Source organism: Danio aesculapii, chromosome 9, assembly GCF_903798145.1.
Source record: "Danio aesculapii chromosome 9, fDanAes4.1, whole genome shotgun sequence".
In the NCBI taxonomy this organism is placed as follows: domain Eukaryota; kingdom Metazoa; phylum Chordata; class Actinopteri; order Cypriniformes; family Danionidae; genus Danio; species Danio aesculapii.
In genome coordinates this window covers 44,130,304-44,150,174 of record NC_079443.1, presented here as the reverse complement: position 1 = coordinate 44,150,174, position 19,871 = coordinate 44,130,304, and the positions used below count along the sequence as shown (strand labels likewise).

Here is a 19,871-nt window from a genome sequence, read left to right as displayed (position 1 = left end):
ACTACCTTTTTTCTACAGAACCACCAACAATCACAATTGACCCAGAAATGAAGGATGGAGTGACTGTGAAGGCTGGTGGAACAATTGTCATCACAGCATCTAGCATTCTTGGAAAACCTCCTCCCACTGCTGTGTGGTCTAAGTCTGGAAGAGAATTCAAGTCCTCAGATATTGTCCAAATTAGTAGCACTCCTACATCTTCAACTTTGTCGATCAAATATGCCAGCCGAAAGAATACTGGAGAGTACACAATTACAGCAAGCAATCCATTTGGTATCAAAGATGAAAAAGTTAAAGTTAAAGTTCTGGATGTTCCAGGGCCTCCAGGTCCTATTGAAGCCAGCAGTGTCTCAGCTGAAAAATGCACATTGACATGGTTGCCACCAGAAGAAGATGGTGGCTGCAGTATAAAATCATATATCTTAGAAAAGAGAGAAACCAGCCGCCTACTCTGGACAAAGCTTGCTGAAAATGTTATGGATTGTCGCTATGTTGCCAGCAAGCTGATAAAGGGAAATGAATACATATTCCGTGTTTCAGCTGTCAATCAGTATGGCACTGGCGATGTGACACAGTCTGGACCAGTCAAAATGGTTGACAGCTTTGGTGAGCTTACCTTTATGTTTTATTTTATTCATTTACTTTCAAACTGTTTTTATTGTAAAATCTAACACACAAACATGAAAATACATAATTATTATTTCTAACTTTTTAACCTTCTTTACAGGACCCCCAGGACCTCCATCAAAACCAGAAATTGATAATGTCAGCAAAACTGCGGTAACAATTTCCTGGAAAAGACCAACTGTAGATGGAGGAAGTGACATTAGAGGCTATAGTGTTGAGAGAAAAGAGAGAAGAGGAATGAGATGGGTCAGAGCTTCAAAGAAGACCGTTTCTGATCTACGCTTTAAGGTCTCAGGCTTGTCAGAGGAAATTGAATATGAATTCAGAGTGACTGCAGAAAATAAAGCTGGTTTTGGTGAACCCAGTGAGCCATCTCAACCTGTAATGACAAAGGATATTGCATGTAAGATGATCATTTCCAACTTTCCATATAGTAATTCACATAAGTTTTTATTTGAAAAAAAATTTGGCTACTTATTATTTATCTGTAACATTTTACATTTAGATAAAAGTATTATTTAATTGTTTTTCAGACCCACCAGGTCCTCCATCAAACCCACGGATTACTGACACCACTAAAACAACAGCAACATTTAACTGGGGTAGACCCTTTTACGATGGTGGACTTGATGTGACAGGATACATTGTTGAGCATAAAAAGGAAGGTGATGATGACTGGGTTCAAGACACAACTATTCCCTTGAGAATAACAGAGTTTGTGGTATCAAATCTACAGTCTGGAGGAAAATATCACTTCAGAGTCAGTGCACTTAATTCTGAAGGGCTTGGTGAACCATCTGAAGTAGAGCAAGTTGTTGAACTGGTGGATCGAGAGGAGGTTCCCGACTTTGAGCTCGATGCAGAGCTGAGAAAAACACTTGTTGTGAAGTCGGGTGCTTCAATCCGTATATTTGTGCCAATTAAGGGGCCGGCCAGCTCCTGAAGTAGCATGGTATAAGGAAGATATACCTCTTAAAGGGCGTGCTCACATTGATACTACTGAATCATACACTTTAGTAGTCATCCCGGAATGTACACGATATGATGCTGGTAAATATGTCTTAACATTAGAAAATGTAGCTGGAAAGAAGACTGGATTTGTCAATGTCCGTGTTGTGGACACCCCGGGACCTCCAGTAAATTTAAAACCAAGAGAAATCACAAAGCATAGCATTACTCTCCAGTGGGAAATTCCTCTTATTGATGGTGGCTCAAAGATCAAAAATTATATTATTGAGAAGCGTGAGGCAACGCGAAAAGCTTACTCAGTAATCACTACAAACTGGCAGAAATGCTCATACAAGATTCCAGACTTAGAAGAGGCTGCTGAATATTACTTTAGAGTTTCAGCTGAAAATGAAAGGGGCATCGGTGAACCAGCAGAGACACCTACTCCGATAAGAGCTTCTCAGGCTCCTTCAGCACCAGATGATCTGATTGTCTCTGATGTTTCCAAGGACACTGCAACTCTTGCATGGACAAAACCAAAACATGATGGTGGTAGTCGAATCACTGGGTATGTAATAGAGGCTCAACTGAAAGACTCTGATCAATGGGCCCATGTGACAACAATAAAAGCTTTGGACTACACTGCAACAGAATTGGTGGAAAATGCAGAATATGTGTTCCGCATATTTGCTGTAAATAGCTCAGGCAGAAGTGAACCTCGAGAAAGTCGACCAGTTGTAATAAAGGAGCAAACCACAGCTCCAGAATTTGACCTCAGAAGTATATATCAGAAGACAGTGGTAGCTAAAGCAGGTGATAATCTTAAAGTTGAGATCCCTGTTCTTGGTCGTCCAAGACCACTTGTTGTGTGGAAGAAAGAAGATCAGGAACTAAAGCAAACTCAGAGGATAAACATTGAAAATACAGCAAGTTCTACAATTCTTAACATTAATGAAATTAAGAGAAAAGATGGTGGACAGTATTCTATGACAGGAAAGAATATCTTAGGAACTGTGACTGAAAACATTACTGTTCAAGTACATGACATCCCAGGACCTCCAACTGGACCAATTAAGCTGGATGAAGTTTCCTGTGACTATGTTCTCATATCATGGGAAGCTCCAGAAAATGATGGAGGAGTGCCTATTAATAACTACATTGTTGAGATGCGTGAGACCACTGGTACTTCCTGGGTGGAACTGGCAGCCACTGTCATCCGTACAACATTCAAAGCTGCTCGTCTTACAACTGGTATCGAATATCAATTCCGAGTTAAAGCTCAAAACAGATATGGCGTTGGTCCCTACACAACATCAGCATCAGTGGTGGCTGCATATCCATTTGATGTTCCAGGACAGCCTGGAATTCCACATATAGTTGCCTTCACCAAGGATTCGATGACAATCAGCTGGAATGAACCCTCTTCAGATGGAGGAAGCCCAATTTTGGGATACCACATTGAAAGGAAAGAGAAGAACAGCATACTCTGGCAGAGGATAAGCAAAGCTCTAATTGTTGGCAATATGTTTAAATCATCAGGTCTGATGGATGGTATTGCATATGAATTCCGTGTTATTGCAGAAAATATGGCTGGTCTCAGCAAAGCAAGCAAGCCATCTGATATGACCTATGCACTTGATCCTGTAGACCCTCCGAGTCAACCAGTAGCACTTAACATAACTAGACATGAAGTTACACTTCAGTGGACAAAGCCAGAAGGTGATGGTGGTTTCTCTATAACCGGATATACAGTTGAAAAAAGAGAACTACCTAATGGTCGTTGGCTCAAGGCCAACTTCAGCAACATTCTTGAAACAAATTTTACTGTGAGTGGTCTCACAGAGGATGCTTCTTATGAATTCCGTGTATTAGCAAGAAACTCAGCTGGAGCTGTCAGCAAACCATCTAAACCTTCAGAAGTTATTGTTTGCAGAGATGACATTGAAGAACCAAAGATTGATGCAGATGCAAGTTTCAGTAGTGTTGTGGTAGTGAAAGCAGGAGATATCTTCAAGTTAGATGCACATGTTACAGGCCGACCAATACCATCCATGGTTTGGACAAAAGATGGCAAGGAACTCGAGGACACTGGAAAAATGGAGATCAAAACATTAGATTTCTACAGTTGTTTGATCAACAAAGATTCTTTGCGCAGAGATGGTGGTGCATACACTCTCACTGCTAGCAATCCTGGAGGATTTGCCAAATTTGTCTTCAATGTTAAAGTTCTTGACAGACCTGGTCCTCCTGAGGGGCCATTACGTGTCACAGACATGACAACAGAGAAATGCATTCTGTCATGGCTACCACCACTTCATGATGGAGGAGGAAAGATTGAATATTACATCATTCAAAGACGTGAAACAAGTAGACTTACATGGACAAATGTAGCTACAGATTTACAAGTAAACCGCTATAAAGTTACGAAATTGCTGAAAGGAAATGAATATATCTTCAGAGTCATGGCTGTAAACAAGTATGGAGTAGGAGAACCTCTTGAATCTGAACCTGCTGTTGCTACTAATCCGTATGTGCCATCTGATCCTCCACAGGCACCAGAGGTAACTGCTATCACAAAAGATTCAATGGTGGTATGTTGGGGACATCCTGAGTACAATGGTGGAAGTAGCATTAATACCTACATCATTGAGAGAAGAGATAAAACTGGTCTTCGTTGGGTAAAATGCAACAAAAGGACTGTTACTGATCTGCGCTTCAAAGTGTCAGGACTAACACCTGGACATGAGTATGAATACAGAATCCTAGCTGAAAATGCTGCTGGCTTAAGTGCTCCAAGCCCTTCAAGTCCATTCTACAAAGCTTGTGACACAATATTCCAACCTGGACCCCCTGGAAACCCTAGGGTTTTGGATACAACTAAATCATCCATTACTATTGCTTGGAATAAACCAGTTTATGATGGTGGCTCAGATATTACAGGTTATATTGTTGAGACATGCCTTCCAGAGGAAGATGAATGGACAATTGTTACACCAATGGCAGGACTAACTGCAACATCATTCACCATAACCAACCTTACTGAAAATCAAGAATATAAGATCAACATTTCAGCTCTTAACTGTGAAGGTGTTGGAGAGCCAGCTTCTGTGCCTGGTTCACCTAAAGCAGAGGACAGACTCCTTCCGCCTGAAATTGAGCTTGACTCAGACCTTCGCAAAGTTGTGAACATCAGAGCATGCAGTACCTTAAGATTATTTGTGCCAGTTAAAGGAAGACCTGCGCCAGAAATCAGATGGTCAAGAGAGCATGGGGAACCCCTTGATAAAGCATCCATTGAAAATTACACCATCTTTCACCACACTGCTTATTGAAAATGTAAATAGATTTGATGGTGGAAAATATATGTTAACAGTGGAAAACAATTCAGGAACAAAAACAGCATTTATCAATGTCCGAGTTCTTGACACTCCTGGTGCACCACAAAACCTTACCATCAAAGAAATCACAAAAGATTCTGTTTCACTCATCTGGGACCCTCCAGTCATTGATGGTGGATCAAGAATCAGGCATTACATTGTGGAAAAACGTGAATCTACAAGAAAAGCATATTCCATTGTTAATGCCTCTTGTCCCAAAACAAGTTGGAGAATTGGAGATTTACAAGAAGGAAATTTGTATTTCTTCAGAATTTTGGCAGAAAATGAGTATGGTGTAGGTCTTCCAGTAGAGACAATGGAAGCTATAAAAATCTCTGAGAGACCTCTTCCTCCAGGAAAAGTTACTCTAAGAGAAGTAACTAGCAACAGTGTTACACTTTCTTGGGAGAAGCCAGACCATGATGGAGGAAGCAGAATTACCGGTTATATTGTTGAAATGCAAGGGAAAAACAGTGAAAAATGGACCCAGGTAATGACTGTTAAAGTAACAGAAGCAGTTGTTGTTGGCCTAACTCAAGGTGAAGAATACTCCTTCCGCATTTCTGCAACCAATGAAAAAGGAATAAGTGATCCGCGTCCACTTAGCGTCCCTGTCATTGCTAAGGATGTTGTTATTGCCCCTGCCTTCAAACTGTTATTTGGCACATTCAGTGTTCTGGCAGGTGATGATCTGAAAATTGACGTGCCTTATGTCGCTCAGCCCAAGGCAGCAGTTATTTGGCAAAAAGATGGTATTTCTTTAAAAGAGACAACAAGAGTTAATACTGAAGTAGCAGAGAAACATCTTTATCTTGTAATAAAGGAGGCAACAAGGGATGATGTGGGCAAATATACTATTAAAATTACAAACTCAGCTGGTGAAGCAACAGCAGACATCAATGTTATTGTACTTGATAAACCTGGACCCCCAACTGGCCCAATCAAAATAGAGGAGGTAACTGCAGACAGCGTTACATTGTCATGGCAGCCTCCAGAGTATGAAGGAGGATGCAGCATTAATAACTACATTGTTGAAAAGCGAGACACATCTACCACAAATTGGCAGATTGTTTCTGCAACAGTGGCAAGAACAACAACTAAAGCGGCAAGACTGAAGACGGGCTGTGAGTATCAATTTAGGATTGCTGCAGAAAACAGATATGGAAAGAGTTCTGTTATTCTGTCTGAACATGTTGTTGCACAGTATCCCTTTGAAATTCCACATCCACCAGGAATTCCAGCTGTTCAGTCTGCTACCAAAGAAAGCATGGTTGTTGTATGGAACAAACCCAGCAGTGATGGTGGAAGCAAGATTTTGGGATATCACATTGAAAGTAAAGAAAAAAACAGCTTGCTGTGGGTGAAACAAAACAAAACACTCATTCCAGACACACGATTCAAGATAGGTGGTCTTGAAGAAGGCATTGAATATGAATTTAGAGTTTATGCTGAGAATATAGTTGGTTTAAGTAAAGCAAGCAAAGTGTCTGAAATTCAAGTAGCTAGAGATCCATGTGATCCTCCAGGAAAACCTGAAGCAGTTATTGTGAAAAGAAACTCTGTAACACTCAGGTGGACACCTCCAGAGTTTGATGCTGGAATCAAAATTACTGGATATGTTGTTGAGAAGAAAGAACTGCCTAATGGCCGATGGATGAAAGCCTCTTTTGCTAACATTATTGAGACTGAATTTGTTGTCAGTGGGTTGGTAGAGGAGCAGCAATATGAGTTCCGTGTCATTGCAAGAAATGCTGCAGGTGTGTCTAGTGCTCCATCAGACAGCACTGGTGCAATCACAGCAAAGGATGAAGTTGATCCACCCCAAATTGACTTGGATGCCAAATACTCTCAAAATGTTGTTGTTAATGCTGGTGAATCATTCAGAATAGATGCAGGGATACTTGGCAAACCTATTCCTTCAGTTCACTGGATTAAATCTGGTGAAGAACTTACAAATACTGCAAGGCTTGAGATCAAGAACACTGACTTCACAACAGCTTTAAGTGTCAAGGAGGCTATCCGTGTTGATGGAGGCCAGTATACATTGTTACTGAAAAATGTTGGTGGAGAGAAATTAGTTATTATTAATGTCAAGGTTCTAGACAGGCCTGGACCTCCAGATGGTCCAATTTCAATCTATGGTGTTACAAGTGAAAAGTGTTGCATTTCCTGGAAAACTCCATTGCATGATGGGGGTGCAGAGGTGTCTCATTACATTGTGGAAAGAAGAGAAACCAGTCGATTGGTTTGGACTGTTGTAGAACCAAAGGTACAAACCCTCAATCTCAAAATTACAAAACTTCTTCCTGGAAATGAGTATATTTTCAGAGTAATACCTGTAAATAAATATGGAATTGGTGAGCCTTTGGAATCGGATCCAGTGATTGCAGCAAATCCATTTGTCACACCTGAAGCACCAAGTAATGTTGAAGTGTCAAATATAACAAAAGATTCCATGGTTATCACATGGGAAAGACCCACTAATGATGGTGGCAATGCAATTACAGGATATATAATTGAAAAAAGAGACAAAGAAGGTGTTAGGTGGACAAGGTGCAACAAACGTGTAGTGAGTGAACTACGATTTAGAGTAACAGGACTTCTTGAAATGAGAAGTTATGAATTCCGCGTGTCTGCTGAAAACGCAGCTGGAGTTGGTAAGCCAAGTCCACCCACAGTGTACTTCAAAGCAGCAGATCCAGTCTTCAAGCCTGGCCCACCCAACAACCCTAAAGTAGCTTATGTGTCAAGAGCCTCTGTTGTACTGCATTGGGGCAAGCCAATTTATGATGGTGGCTGTGAGATTCAAAGTTATATTGTTGAGGCATGTGAAGTCACTTCAGATGAATGGATGATGTGTACGCCACCATCAGGAATAACTGAGACAAGATTTGAAGCTAAAAAACTTCTTGAAAAGCATGAGTACAAATTCAGAATTTGTGCTGTCAATAAGATTGGCGTCGGAGAAACCGCTGATATCCCAGGATCTATTATCATAGAGGATAAACTTGAGGCACCAGATATTGATCTTGATGCTGACCTGAGAAAGATGATCACTGTCAGGGCTGGAGGTTCTCTTAGATTGTTTGTTCCTATCCGGGGACGGCCAACTCCTGAAGTTAAATGGGGAAAAACTGAAGGGGAAATCAATGAGGCAGCACAGATTGATATTACAAGCAGTTTTACCTCACTTGTAATTGAAAATGTTAATAGGTTTGACAGTGGAAAATACACTTTGACCCTGGAAAATGCTAGTGGAACAAAATCTGCATTTATTAGCGTCAGAGTATTAGATACTCCTGATATACCTGCAAACTTCCGTGTAAAGGAAATAACAAAGAATTCAGTTACTCTTACCTGGGAGCCTCCTTTGCTGGATGGTGGAGCTAAAATAAAAAACTACATTGTTGAAAAACGAGAGAGTACAAGAAAGGTATATTCTGCTGTTACTACCTGCAACAAGATGACATGGAAAATTGAACCACTTGAAGAGGGAAGTATCTACTTCTTCAGAGTTCTTGCTGAAAATGAACATGGCATTGGATTGCCTGCAGAGACTCCAGAACCACTGAAAATTTCAGAGGTGCCACAACCCCCTGGCAAAGTTTCTGTAGTGGATGTAACACGGAAGAGTGTTTCTCTAAAATGGGAAAAGCCAGAGCATGATGGAGGCAGCAGAATCACTTATTATGAAGTTGAAATGCAAGCAAAGGATCAAGATAAATGGTCTCTTTGTGCTCAAGTAAAAGCCCTTGATACTGTTGTAACTAATTTAGCACAAGGTGGGGAGTACATCTTTAGAGTCATCGCTGTCAATGACAAAGGAAAGAGTGATCCTCGACTTCTGGCAAGTCCTGTTGTTGCAAAGGACCTCGCTATTGAGCCCTCAGTAAGAACAAAACTAAGTACATACAATGTACAGGTTGGGCATGATTTGAAAATTGAGGCACGAATTTCTGGTCATCCAAAACCAACTATTACATGGACCAAAGATGGTTCAGCTTTGAAACAGACCACAAGAGTAAATGTTGCTGACACTGCACATCATACAACTCTTACCATAAAAGATGCAACAAGAGAAGATGGTGGTATGTATAACATTGCTGTAGCTAATGTACTTGGACAACAAGAAGCTACTGTTGAAATAATCATCCTGGAAAAACCTGGCCCACCAACAGGCCCAGTAAGGATTGATGAAGTAAGTGCAGAGAGTATTACATTGTCTTGGGATCCACCAACATACACTGGAGGCTGCCAGATTTCAAATTATATTGTCCAAAAGAGAGACACCACCACCACAAACTGGGTAGTTGTTTCTGCCACAGTAGCAAGAACTACACTTAAAGTTGGTAATTTAAAAACTGGAGCTGAATACCAGTTTAGAATCTTTGCTGAAAATAGATATGGTAAAAGCTATGGCATTGACTCTGATCCAGTTCTTGCCCAGTATCCTTTCAAAGAGCCCGGGCCTCCAGGAACTCCATTTGTGTCTGCTTTCACTAAAGAGTCTATGGTTGTTGAATGGCATAAACCAGTCTCAGATGGTGGAAGTGCTATTCTAGGATATCATTTTGAGAGAAAAGAGAAAAATAGCATTCTATGGACAAAGATCAACAAAATACTCATTCAAGACACACGATTTAAAACATCTCCATTGGAAGAGGGCATTGAATATGAGTTTAGGGTATATGCTGAAAACATCGTTGGAATTGGAAAATGCAGCAAAATCTCTGAGGGTTGCATTGCACGTGATCCCTGTGACCCACCAGGTACCCCTGTGCCAGTCATTGTGTCTAGACACTCAGTCAAACTTAGATGGACACCACCAGAATATGATGGTGGCAGCCTTGTCACGGGATATGTTGTAGAAAAACGAGACCTACCAGAGGGCCGTTGGATGAAAGCCAGTTTTGCAAACATTCTTGAAACTGAATTTACAGTCACAGGCCTTATTGAAGACTGCAAATATGATTTCAGAGTTATAGCAAGAAATGGAGCTGGATCAGTCAGTAGACCCTCTGAGAGCACAGGCTCAGTTACAGCTAAGGATGAAGTTGAACCACCAACCTATGAGGTTGCTTCAGAGTATAGTCAGATTTTAACAGTGAATGCTGGAGACATATTTTCCCTTGAAGCATCTGTGCAGGGAAAGCCAATTCCAACAATGCAGTGGTTTAAGGGTGACATGGAGGTTGAAAACTCAGCAAGAGCTGAGATCAAGAACACTGACTTTAAAGCAGTTCTTGTTGTCAAAGATGCAATTCGAATTGATGGAGGACAATACACACTGCACCTTTCCAATGTGGCTGGATCGAAATCTGTTTCCTTCAACGTGAGAGTGCTTGATAGACCTGGACCTCCAGAAGGTCCTTTGACTGTTTCTGGTGTGACAAATGAAAAATGTTCATTGTCATGGCTGCCTCCCAGACATGATGGTGGCAGTAGCATTTCTCATTATATCATACAAAAGAGAGAAACAAGTCGTCTTGCTTGGACTGTAGTTTCAGGTGATTGTGGAGCAACCATGTTCAAAGTTACAAAGCTTCTAAAAGGAAATGAATATATATTCCGTGTCATGGCTGTCAACAAATATGGAGTTGGTGAACCACTGGAATCTACAGCAGTGATTATGAGAAATCCTTTTGTTGCTCCTGGCCCACCTCAAGATATAGAGATAACAAATATTTCAAGGGACTCTATGACTGTATGCTGGGCTCGTCCTGAGAGTGATGGCGGAAATGAGATTGTTGGTTACATTGTAGAGAAGAGAGACCGAGCTGGAGTCCGGTGGACAAAATGTAACAAACGCAGAGTCACAGACCTACGTTTCAGAGTCACAGGTTTGACAGAGGATCATGAATATGAATTCAGGTTATCAGCAGAAAATGCTGCTGGAGTTGGACAACCAAGTCCACCAACAGTTTATTACAAAGCCTGTGATCCAACATTCAAGCCTGGCCAGCCAACTAATGCACACCTTGTTGATACTACAAAGAATTCAGTCACAGTTGCATGGAGTAGGCCAATATATGATGGTGGCTTAGATATTCAAGGCTACGTTGTTGAGATATCTAAAGCTGATGAAGAAGAATGGATCACATGTACTCCACCCACTGGATTAAATGATACTAAATTTTCAATAACTAAACTCACTGAACACCAAGAATACAAAGTTCGCATTTGTGCCTTAAATAAACTAGGTGTTGGGTGAACCAGTGCCCATCCAAGGTACTGTCAAACCAGTGGATAAAATGGATGCACCTGAAATTGAACTTGACTCTGAGTTAAGGAAAGGCATTGTTGTACATGCTGGAGGATCTATGAGAATCAACATACCATTCAGAGGACGGCCCATTCCTGAGATAAACTGGACCAAGGATGAAGGAGATTTACCAGATAAAGCCCAAATAGACAAGGGACCAGATTACACCCAGCTGACAATTAATATATGTGACAGGAATGATGCTGGAAAATATACATTGACTTTGCAAAATAGTGCTGGCACCAAATCAGCATTTGTTTCAGTAAAAGTACTTGATACACCAGGTGCTCCACAGAACCTTTTTGTAAAGGATATAACAAGAAACTATGTTACGCTTGTTTGGGAACCTCCACTTATTGATGGTGGTTCAAAAATCAAAAATTACATTATTGACAAGAGGGAATCAACTAGACAAGGATTTACAAACATTACTACTAAGTGCTCTAAGACCAGCTTCCGAGTTGGTGATCTGACAGAGGGTGGTATTTATTACTTCAGAGTCATGGCAGAAAATGAATTTGGAATTGGCCTGCCTGTAGAAACAGAAGAATCTGTTAAGACAGCAGATCCCCCTTTATCAGTTGGCAAGGTCACTTTGACTGATGTCACAAAAACCACAGCATCACTATCCTGGGATAAACCAGATCATGATGGTGGCAGCAGAATATTGGGTTATTATATTGAAATGCAGCCTAAAGGATCAGAGGAATGGATTGTTGCTACAGTCAGCAAAACATGTGAGGGTACAGTGGCTGGACTTAGTTCAGGACAAGAATATCACTTAAGAGTTTTAGCTTACAATGAGAAGGGAAAAAGTGATCCCAGGCCATTAGCTTCTCCCGTCATTGCCAAAGATGTTACTATTGAACCAAGCTTCAAACTAACTTTCAACACATACAGTGTTCAATCTGGCGAAGATCTCAAAGTGGAAATACCATTTAAAGGGCGTCCAACTCCAAAGATTGGATGGATGAAAGATGGACAAGCACTTAAAGAGACAACCAGACTAAATGTCTCAAGCACTGCAACGTCAACAGTTCTTAAAATTAAAGAAGCAAATAGAGAGGACTCTGGCAAATACACAATCACAGCTACAAACAATATAGGTACAGTCACAGAAGAGGTTGCCATAATCATTCTTGATAAACCAGGTCCACCAACTGGACCAGTCAAAATTGATGAAGTAAGTGCCACCTATGTTGTCATGTCCTGGGAGCCACCAGTTTACACAGGAGGTTGTCAGATAAACAACTATGTAGTGGAAAAACGTGATACAACCACGACTAACTGGCAGACTGTTTCTGCAACAATTGCTAGAACCACAATCAAAATATCAAAGCTGAAGACTGGTTCTGAATATCAGTTTAGAGTGTTTGCTGAGAACAGATATGGAAAGAGCGGATCATTAGATTCAGCACTAGTTGTGGTCAGTTATCCTTTCACTGAGCCTGCAGCTCCTGGTGCACCATTTGTTTCATCAGTCACAAAAGACCACATGACAATTGAATGGAAACCCCCTAGCAATAATGGAGGCAGTCCTATTATTGGATATCACCTGGAGCGTAAAGAAAAGAACAGCATCTTATGGACCAAACTTAACAAACTTCTTATCACTGACACTCGATTGAGAACAAATGGTCTGGAGGAGGGAATTGAATATGAATATAGGGTTTTTGCTGAAAATATTGCAGGAATCAGTCCATCAAGCAAAGTGTCAGAAAGTGTTGTTGCACGTGACCCATGTGATCCACCTGGAACTCCTGAAGCCATTGTTATCACAAGAAACCTCATAACTCTTCAATGGACTAAACCACAGTATGATGGTGGCAGTGTAATTACAGGATACATAATTGAAAGAAAGAAGTTGCCTGAGGGTCGTTGGATGAAGGCCAGTTTTACAAATATTATAGACACACAATTTACAATAACCGGATTACATGAAGAACAAAGGTATGAATTCAGGGTAATAGCCAGAAATGCAGCTGGTATTTTAAGTGTGCCATCTGAAAGCACTGGACCAATTACTGCTCAGGATGAGATTGAAGCTCCATCTGTCTCCATGGATTCAAGATTTAAAGATGTTATTGTTGTAAAGGCTGGCGACTCCTTTAGTATTGACTCTGACATTGCTGGAAAACCTTTACCTGACATTGTATGGCTTAAGGATGGAAAGGAAATTGATAGTGCTACACCCAGAATGGAGATTAAATCCACCATTACCCGAACAGTTTTGACTGTTAAAGACTGCATCAGAGTAGATGGGGGTCATTTCATCTTAAGTCTCAGTAACGTTGGTGGAACAAAACAGGTACCCATTAATGTCAAGGTTCTTGATAGACCTGGTCCACCTGATGGCCCGCTAAAAGTAACTGGTGTCACTGCAGAAAAATGCTATTTGCACTGGAGTCATCCTTCACATGATGGTGGAGCTAGTATTTCACATTACATTATTGAAAAAAGAGAAACTAGCAGGCTGTCTTGGACAGTAGTGGAACCTAAAATTCAAGCAATCAGTTACAAAGTAACTAAACTCCTACCTGGTAATGAGTATATTTTCAGAGTCATGGCAGTGAACAAGTATGGTATTGGTGAACCACTTGAATCTGAACCCGTCCTTGCAAAGAATCCTTTTAATAAACCAGGACCTCCTTCAACTCCAGAAGCAAGTGCAATCACCAGAGACTCCATAGTCCTCACATGGGAACGACCAGAGGAGGATGGTGGATCACAAATTGATGGCTTTGTTCTTGAAAAACGTGATAAAGAGGGTATTCGATGGACAAAGTGTAACAAGAAAAGACTAAATGACCTGAGATTCAGAGCCACTGGGCTTACAGAGGGACACTTCTATGAATTCAGAGTATCTGCTGAAAATGCTGCTGGTGTGGGCACACCAAGTGAACCATCTGAATATTACAAAGCCTGTGATGCAACCTATCCTCCTGGTCCTCCTAATAATCCTAAAGTGACAGATCACTCCAGCACAACTGTTACTTTGGCATGGAGTAGACCAATTTATGATGGTGGAGCATCTGTCTCAGGATACATTGTTGAGGCAAAGGACGTTAACGAAGATGAATGGACTGTGTGTACACCTCCAACTGGTGTCCAAACAACTCACTTCACCGTCAAAAAATTAAAGGAAAATGCAGAATACAACTTCCGTATTTGTGCAGTTAATATAGAGGGGGCTGGAGAACATGTTGATGTTCCAGGATCTGTAATTGCAGCTGAAAAACTTGAAGCTCCTGAAGTAGAACTTGATGCAGATCTTAGGAAATGTGTTACTGTGCGTGCCAGTGCAACACTTCGGTTATTTGTCACAATAAGGGGTAGACCAGAGCCTGAGGTTAAGTGGAAAAAGGCAGATGGCATCATACCAGAGCGTGCTCAAATTGAGGTTACAGGCTCTTACACTGGGCTTGTTATTGACAATGTTAACCGGTTTGACACTGGCAAGTATGTTTTAACACTTGAAAATAATATTGGCACAAAATCTGCATTTGTTAATGTCAAAGTACTTGACTCTCCAAGTGCTCCAGTCAACTTTGAAGTTAAGGATGTAAAAAGAGATTCTGTCCAGCTACAATGGGAGCCTCCACAAATTGATGGTGGAGCCAAGATAACCCATTACATTGTAGAAAAGCGTGAATCCAAGAGACTAGCATTCACATCTGTAACAAACAACTGTGTCAGAAATTCAATCAGGATTGATGATCTCCAAGAAGGAGGTCTTTACCACTTCCGTGTATTGGCTGTCAATGAACTTGGTGTTGGTTTGCCTGCAGAGACTACAGAGGCTGTCAAAATTTCTCAAGCACCCTTACCACCTGGTAAAATTACAGTTATTGATGTAACTCGACACACTGTTACTTTGTCATGGGAAAAGCCAGATCATGATGGTGGGAGCAAAATCACAGGCTATATGGTGGAAATGATGACTAAGGGATCAGATAAATGGACTGCATGTGCCACGATAAAGGCACTGGAAGCCACAATTGAAGGACTTACAACAGGAGAGGAATACAGCTTCAGAATTACAGCAATTAACGACAAAGGAAAGAGCGATCCTAAACCACTGGGAGCACCTGTTGTGGCAAGAGATATTACTATTGAACCCATTATTGATTTGATGTTCAATACCTACAGTGTAAAAGCTGGAGATGATCTCAAAATAGATGTTCCGTTCAGAGGCAGACCTTCTCCAGAGGTTACATGGAAGAAGGATGGTCACTCGCTGAAGCAAACAACCAGAGTTAATGTTTTGACATCAAAGACATCATCCAAGATCACCATCAAGGATGCTACAAGAGAAGATGCTGGAAAATATGAAATTACTTTAACCAATTCATTTGGTGTCAAGTCTGCAGAAATATCAGTCATCGTTCTTGATAAACCAGGTCCACCAGGTTCAATCAAGGTAGAGGAAATAAGTGCTGATTTTATTTCGCTATCATGGGACCCTCCGATGTATGATGGTGGCTGTCAAATCAATAATTATATAGTTGAGAAAAGAGATACGACTACTACAGCATGGCAAATTGTTTCAGCGACAGTTGCAAGAACATCAATCAAAGTAACTCGTTTGACACAAGGAACAGAATATCAGTTCCGTATTGCTGCAGAGAATCGTTATGGTAAAAGCCATGCCATTGACTCAGCCCCAATTGTTGCACAGTACCCCTTTACACCTCCAGGCCCTCCAACCAGTCTTCAGGTTTCTCATGCCACTAAATCAGGAATGTTAGTTACATGGAACAGACCAGCAAGTGATGGTGGGAGTCCTGTTGTTGGATATCACATAGAGTGCAAAGATCAGAGCAGCATTCTTTGGACAAAGATGAACAGAGGGCTTATAACAGAAACTCAGTTTAAGGTAACTGGCTTGGAAGAAGGCCTACTGTATCAGTATAGAGCATATGCAGAAAATATAGCTGGCATTGGACCTTGCACAAAGGCATGTGATCCTGTTTCTGCCCGAGATCCATGTGCACCTCCCAGTCAGCCAAGTGTTATGAACATCACAAGAACATCTGTTTCGCTTTCTTGGACAAAACCGGAGTTTGACGGTGGAGCTAAGGTTACTGGCTATATTGTTGAGCGTAGTGAACTTCCAGATGGACGGTGGTTAAAGTGTAATTTCACCAATCTTCAAGAAACATATTTTGATGTGACTGGTCTGATTGAAGATCAAAGATATGATTTCCGAATCATTGCTAAAAATTCAGCTGGCTTACTCAGTGAACCATCAGAAAGCACTGGACCTGTAACAGTAAAAGATGATGTTGATCCACCACGCATAACAATTGAGGACAAGCTAAGACAACTTGTTGTAATAAAAGCTGGAGAAATACTGAGAATTGATGCTGAAATATCAGGACGTCCAATTCCTGTGGTTTCATGGGCAAAGGATGGAAAAGAAATTGAAGCCAAGGCCAGATGTGAGATTTCTTCAACACTTACTAGTACAACACTAATTGTGAGAGATGCTATTAGACGAGATTCAGGACAGTATGTTCTAACGTTGCAGAATGTTGCAGGCACCAGATCTTTAGCAGTAAATTGTAAGGTCTTGGACAGACCTGGTCCATCATCTGGACCATTGGATATAACTGGTTTGACTGCAGAAAAATGTACATTGACCTGGGGACCACCTCAGGAAAATGGAGGTGCTGAAATTCAACACTACATTGTTGAGAAACGTGAGACTAGCCGGCTTGCTTGGACTCTGGTCTATGCAGACATGAAGGCCACAACATGTAAAGTAACAAAATTGCTCAAAGGTAATGAGTATATATTTAGAGTTCGAGGAGTTAATAAGTATGGAACTGGTGAAGCTCTGGAGAGCGATCCTGCTAAGGCAATGGATCCATTCACAGTCTGTGCTGCACCAACAGATGTTGAAGTCACCAGTGTTACAAGTGAAGCAATGACAATTTGCTGGGAAAGACCCATCTCTGATGGCGGCAGTAGTATTTCTGGTTATGTAATTGAGAAACGTGAGAAATCTGGTCTTCGTTGGGTACGTGTGAACAAAAAGCCTGTGTATGACCTAAGAGTAAAAGCTTCTAATCTCCGTGAAGGCTGCGAGTATGAATACAGAGTATTTGCTGAAAATGCTGCTGGTTTGAGTGCACCAAGTGTGCCTTGCCCACTGACAAAGGCAGAGGATCCGTTGTTCCTGCCATCACCTCCAGCTAAACCTAAAATAATCGATTCTACTAAAACATCAGTAACACTGTCTTGGAACAAGCCATTATTTGATGGTGGTTCACTAGTAACTGGATACATGGTGGAATACAGAAATACCAATGATGATGATTGGACAGTTGCTGTCAGTAACACCAAGAGCACAGAGTTCACTGTTGTGGGACTCACATCAGGAACAGAGTATGTCTTTATAGTCAGATCAATTAACAAAATTGGCCCAAGTGAGCCAAGCCCTGAAACTGATCCACAGGTAGCAAAGGAAAGAGAAGATGAGCCAGTTTTCTTAATCAGTAATGAAATGAGGAAGACACTGGTTGTGAAAGATGGAAGCTCATTTACCCTTAGAGTCCCATTCAAGGGGAAGCCTGTCCCACATGTAATGTGGAACAAACCAGATGTTGATCTGAGAGTGAGGGCATCTATTGATACAACTGATACCTGCACATCGGTCACAATTGAGCAAGCTACAAGAGATGACTCTGGGAAATACACTGTAACTCTCCAAAATGTTGCTGGAACTGCTACACTGACGCTGAGTGTAAAGGTCCTTGATTCTCCAGGCCCACCAGCCCACATTGAAGTAAAAGACGTCACCAAGAGTTCGGCAACTATTACATGGGATACTCCTGACAACGAGGGTGGTGCTCCAGTCAAAAACTACCTTGTTGATCTCCGCGAAGCAACTAAGATGGGCTGGAGCAGGATTTCAAACAGTTGTCCCAGGTTGACTTATAAAGTGACTAATCTGCAAGAGGGGGGTGTATATTATTTCAGAGTTACTGGTGAAAATGAGTACGGTGTCGGAGTGCCACTTGAGACCAAGGAAGGAACAAAGGTTACAGGTAAAATTAAATAATTATATTTACTAAGCCTTTACTACAACACAAATATCTGTTGATTTCTTCAAACCTTTGATGAATCTTTTTTTCCCCTCATATGCTACTTTTAATTTTAGAAAAACCAAGCCCACCACCCAAGCTTGGGGTAACTGATGTCACAAAAGAAAGTGTCTCACTTGCATGGCTTAAACCAGAACATGATGGAGGAAGTAGAATTACAAACTACCTGGTTGAGGCCCTTGAAAAAGGACAACAAAAGTGGATAAAGTGTGGTTCCACCAAATCCACTCATTTTGTTGTCTATGGATTGAGAGAAAATGCAGAATACTACTTCAGAGTTCGTGCTGAAAACCATGCTGGGCTGAGCGACCCCAAGGACATGGTTTTACCTGTGCTTGTTAAAGACCAGCTGGGCAAGTTATTTATTATGGATTATGCTTTATTTTTAAATATTTGTAATATTTGATTACCACTTGTTGAATTATTATCTAATGTTGTTGCTTTCTGTAATCAACAGAGGCGCCAGAAATTAATATGAAGGACTTCCAACACAACACTGCCTATGTTAAGGCAGGTTCAAATCTCAAGATTGAGATCCCCCTTACTGGTAAACCTTTACCAAAAGTTTCCCTCTCTAAAGATGGACAGGTTCTAAAGTCTACCATGAGATTCAACTTTGATGTGACAACTGACTCACTTTTAATTTATTTGCGTGAGAGTATTGCTTCAGATGCAGGCAGATATGATATCACAGCCTCTAATTCTAGTGGAACCACAAAATCCTTTGTGAATATTGTGGTTCTTGATAGACCAGGTCCACCGGTTGGCCCTATTGAAATGTGTGATATCACAGAGGACAGTGTGAGTCTGAAGTGGTTGCCTCCTGCATATGATGGTGGTAGCCCAATCACCAACTACATTGTTCTCAAACGCGAGACCACTACTGCCAACTGGATAGAAGTTTCATCTGCTGTGGCAAGGTGCACAATCAAGATCATGAAGCTGAATACTGGAGTTGAGTACCAATTCAGAATCAGGGCTGAGAATCGCTTTGGCATCAGTGAGCACATTGATTCACAGACTGTGACAGTCAGTCTTCCATACAGTGAGTAAAATATATCTCCATATACAAAATGACAAATACAAATTTATGGCTATTAAGCATTTATGAAAACCTACTCACTTTTGTTTCAGCACTTCCTGTGGCACCTTCACAACCATGGGTGTCAGCTGTAACGAAGGAAAGTATCACTGTAAACTGGAAGGAGCCATCCTCAGATGGTGGAAGCCATGTCTTCGGATATCACCTTCAAATGAAGGACAGAAACAGCATTCTTTGGCAGAAAGTTAACACAACTGTTATTCGTGCTACACACTTTAAAGTAACAAATGTGAATGCTGGTTTGATCTACGAGTTCAAGGTTGCAGCTGAAAATGCTGCTGGTATTGGTCCAATTAGCAAGTCCTCAGATCCTGTGCTTGCAATTGATGCTTGTGGTAAGCATTTTTGTGCATATATATATATATATATATATATATATATATATATATATATATATATATATATATATATATATATATATATATATATATATATATATATATATA

At 41.0% G+C, this 19,871-nt stretch overlaps 1 protein-coding gene across 1 annotated transcript in view; it reads left to right on the top strand.

Annotated features, from left to right (window-relative positions):
• The window catches only part of ttn.2 (titin, tandem duplicate 2), a 174,867-nt gene that overhangs the window by 131,435 nt on the left and 23,561 nt on the right, over positions 1–19,871 (top strand). The window contains 9 exon segments of the mRNA XM_056465825.1: positions 19–606; positions 728–1,030; positions 1,161–1,552; positions 1,554–4,874; positions 4,876–11,157; positions 11,159–18,266; positions 18,380–18,676; positions 18,781–19,368; positions 19,458–19,760. Coding sequence (XP_056321800.1) covers positions 19–606; positions 728–1,030; positions 1,161–1,552; positions 1,554–4,874; positions 4,876–11,157; positions 11,159–18,266; positions 18,380–18,676; positions 18,781–19,368; positions 19,458–19,760 — 19,182 coding nt within the window.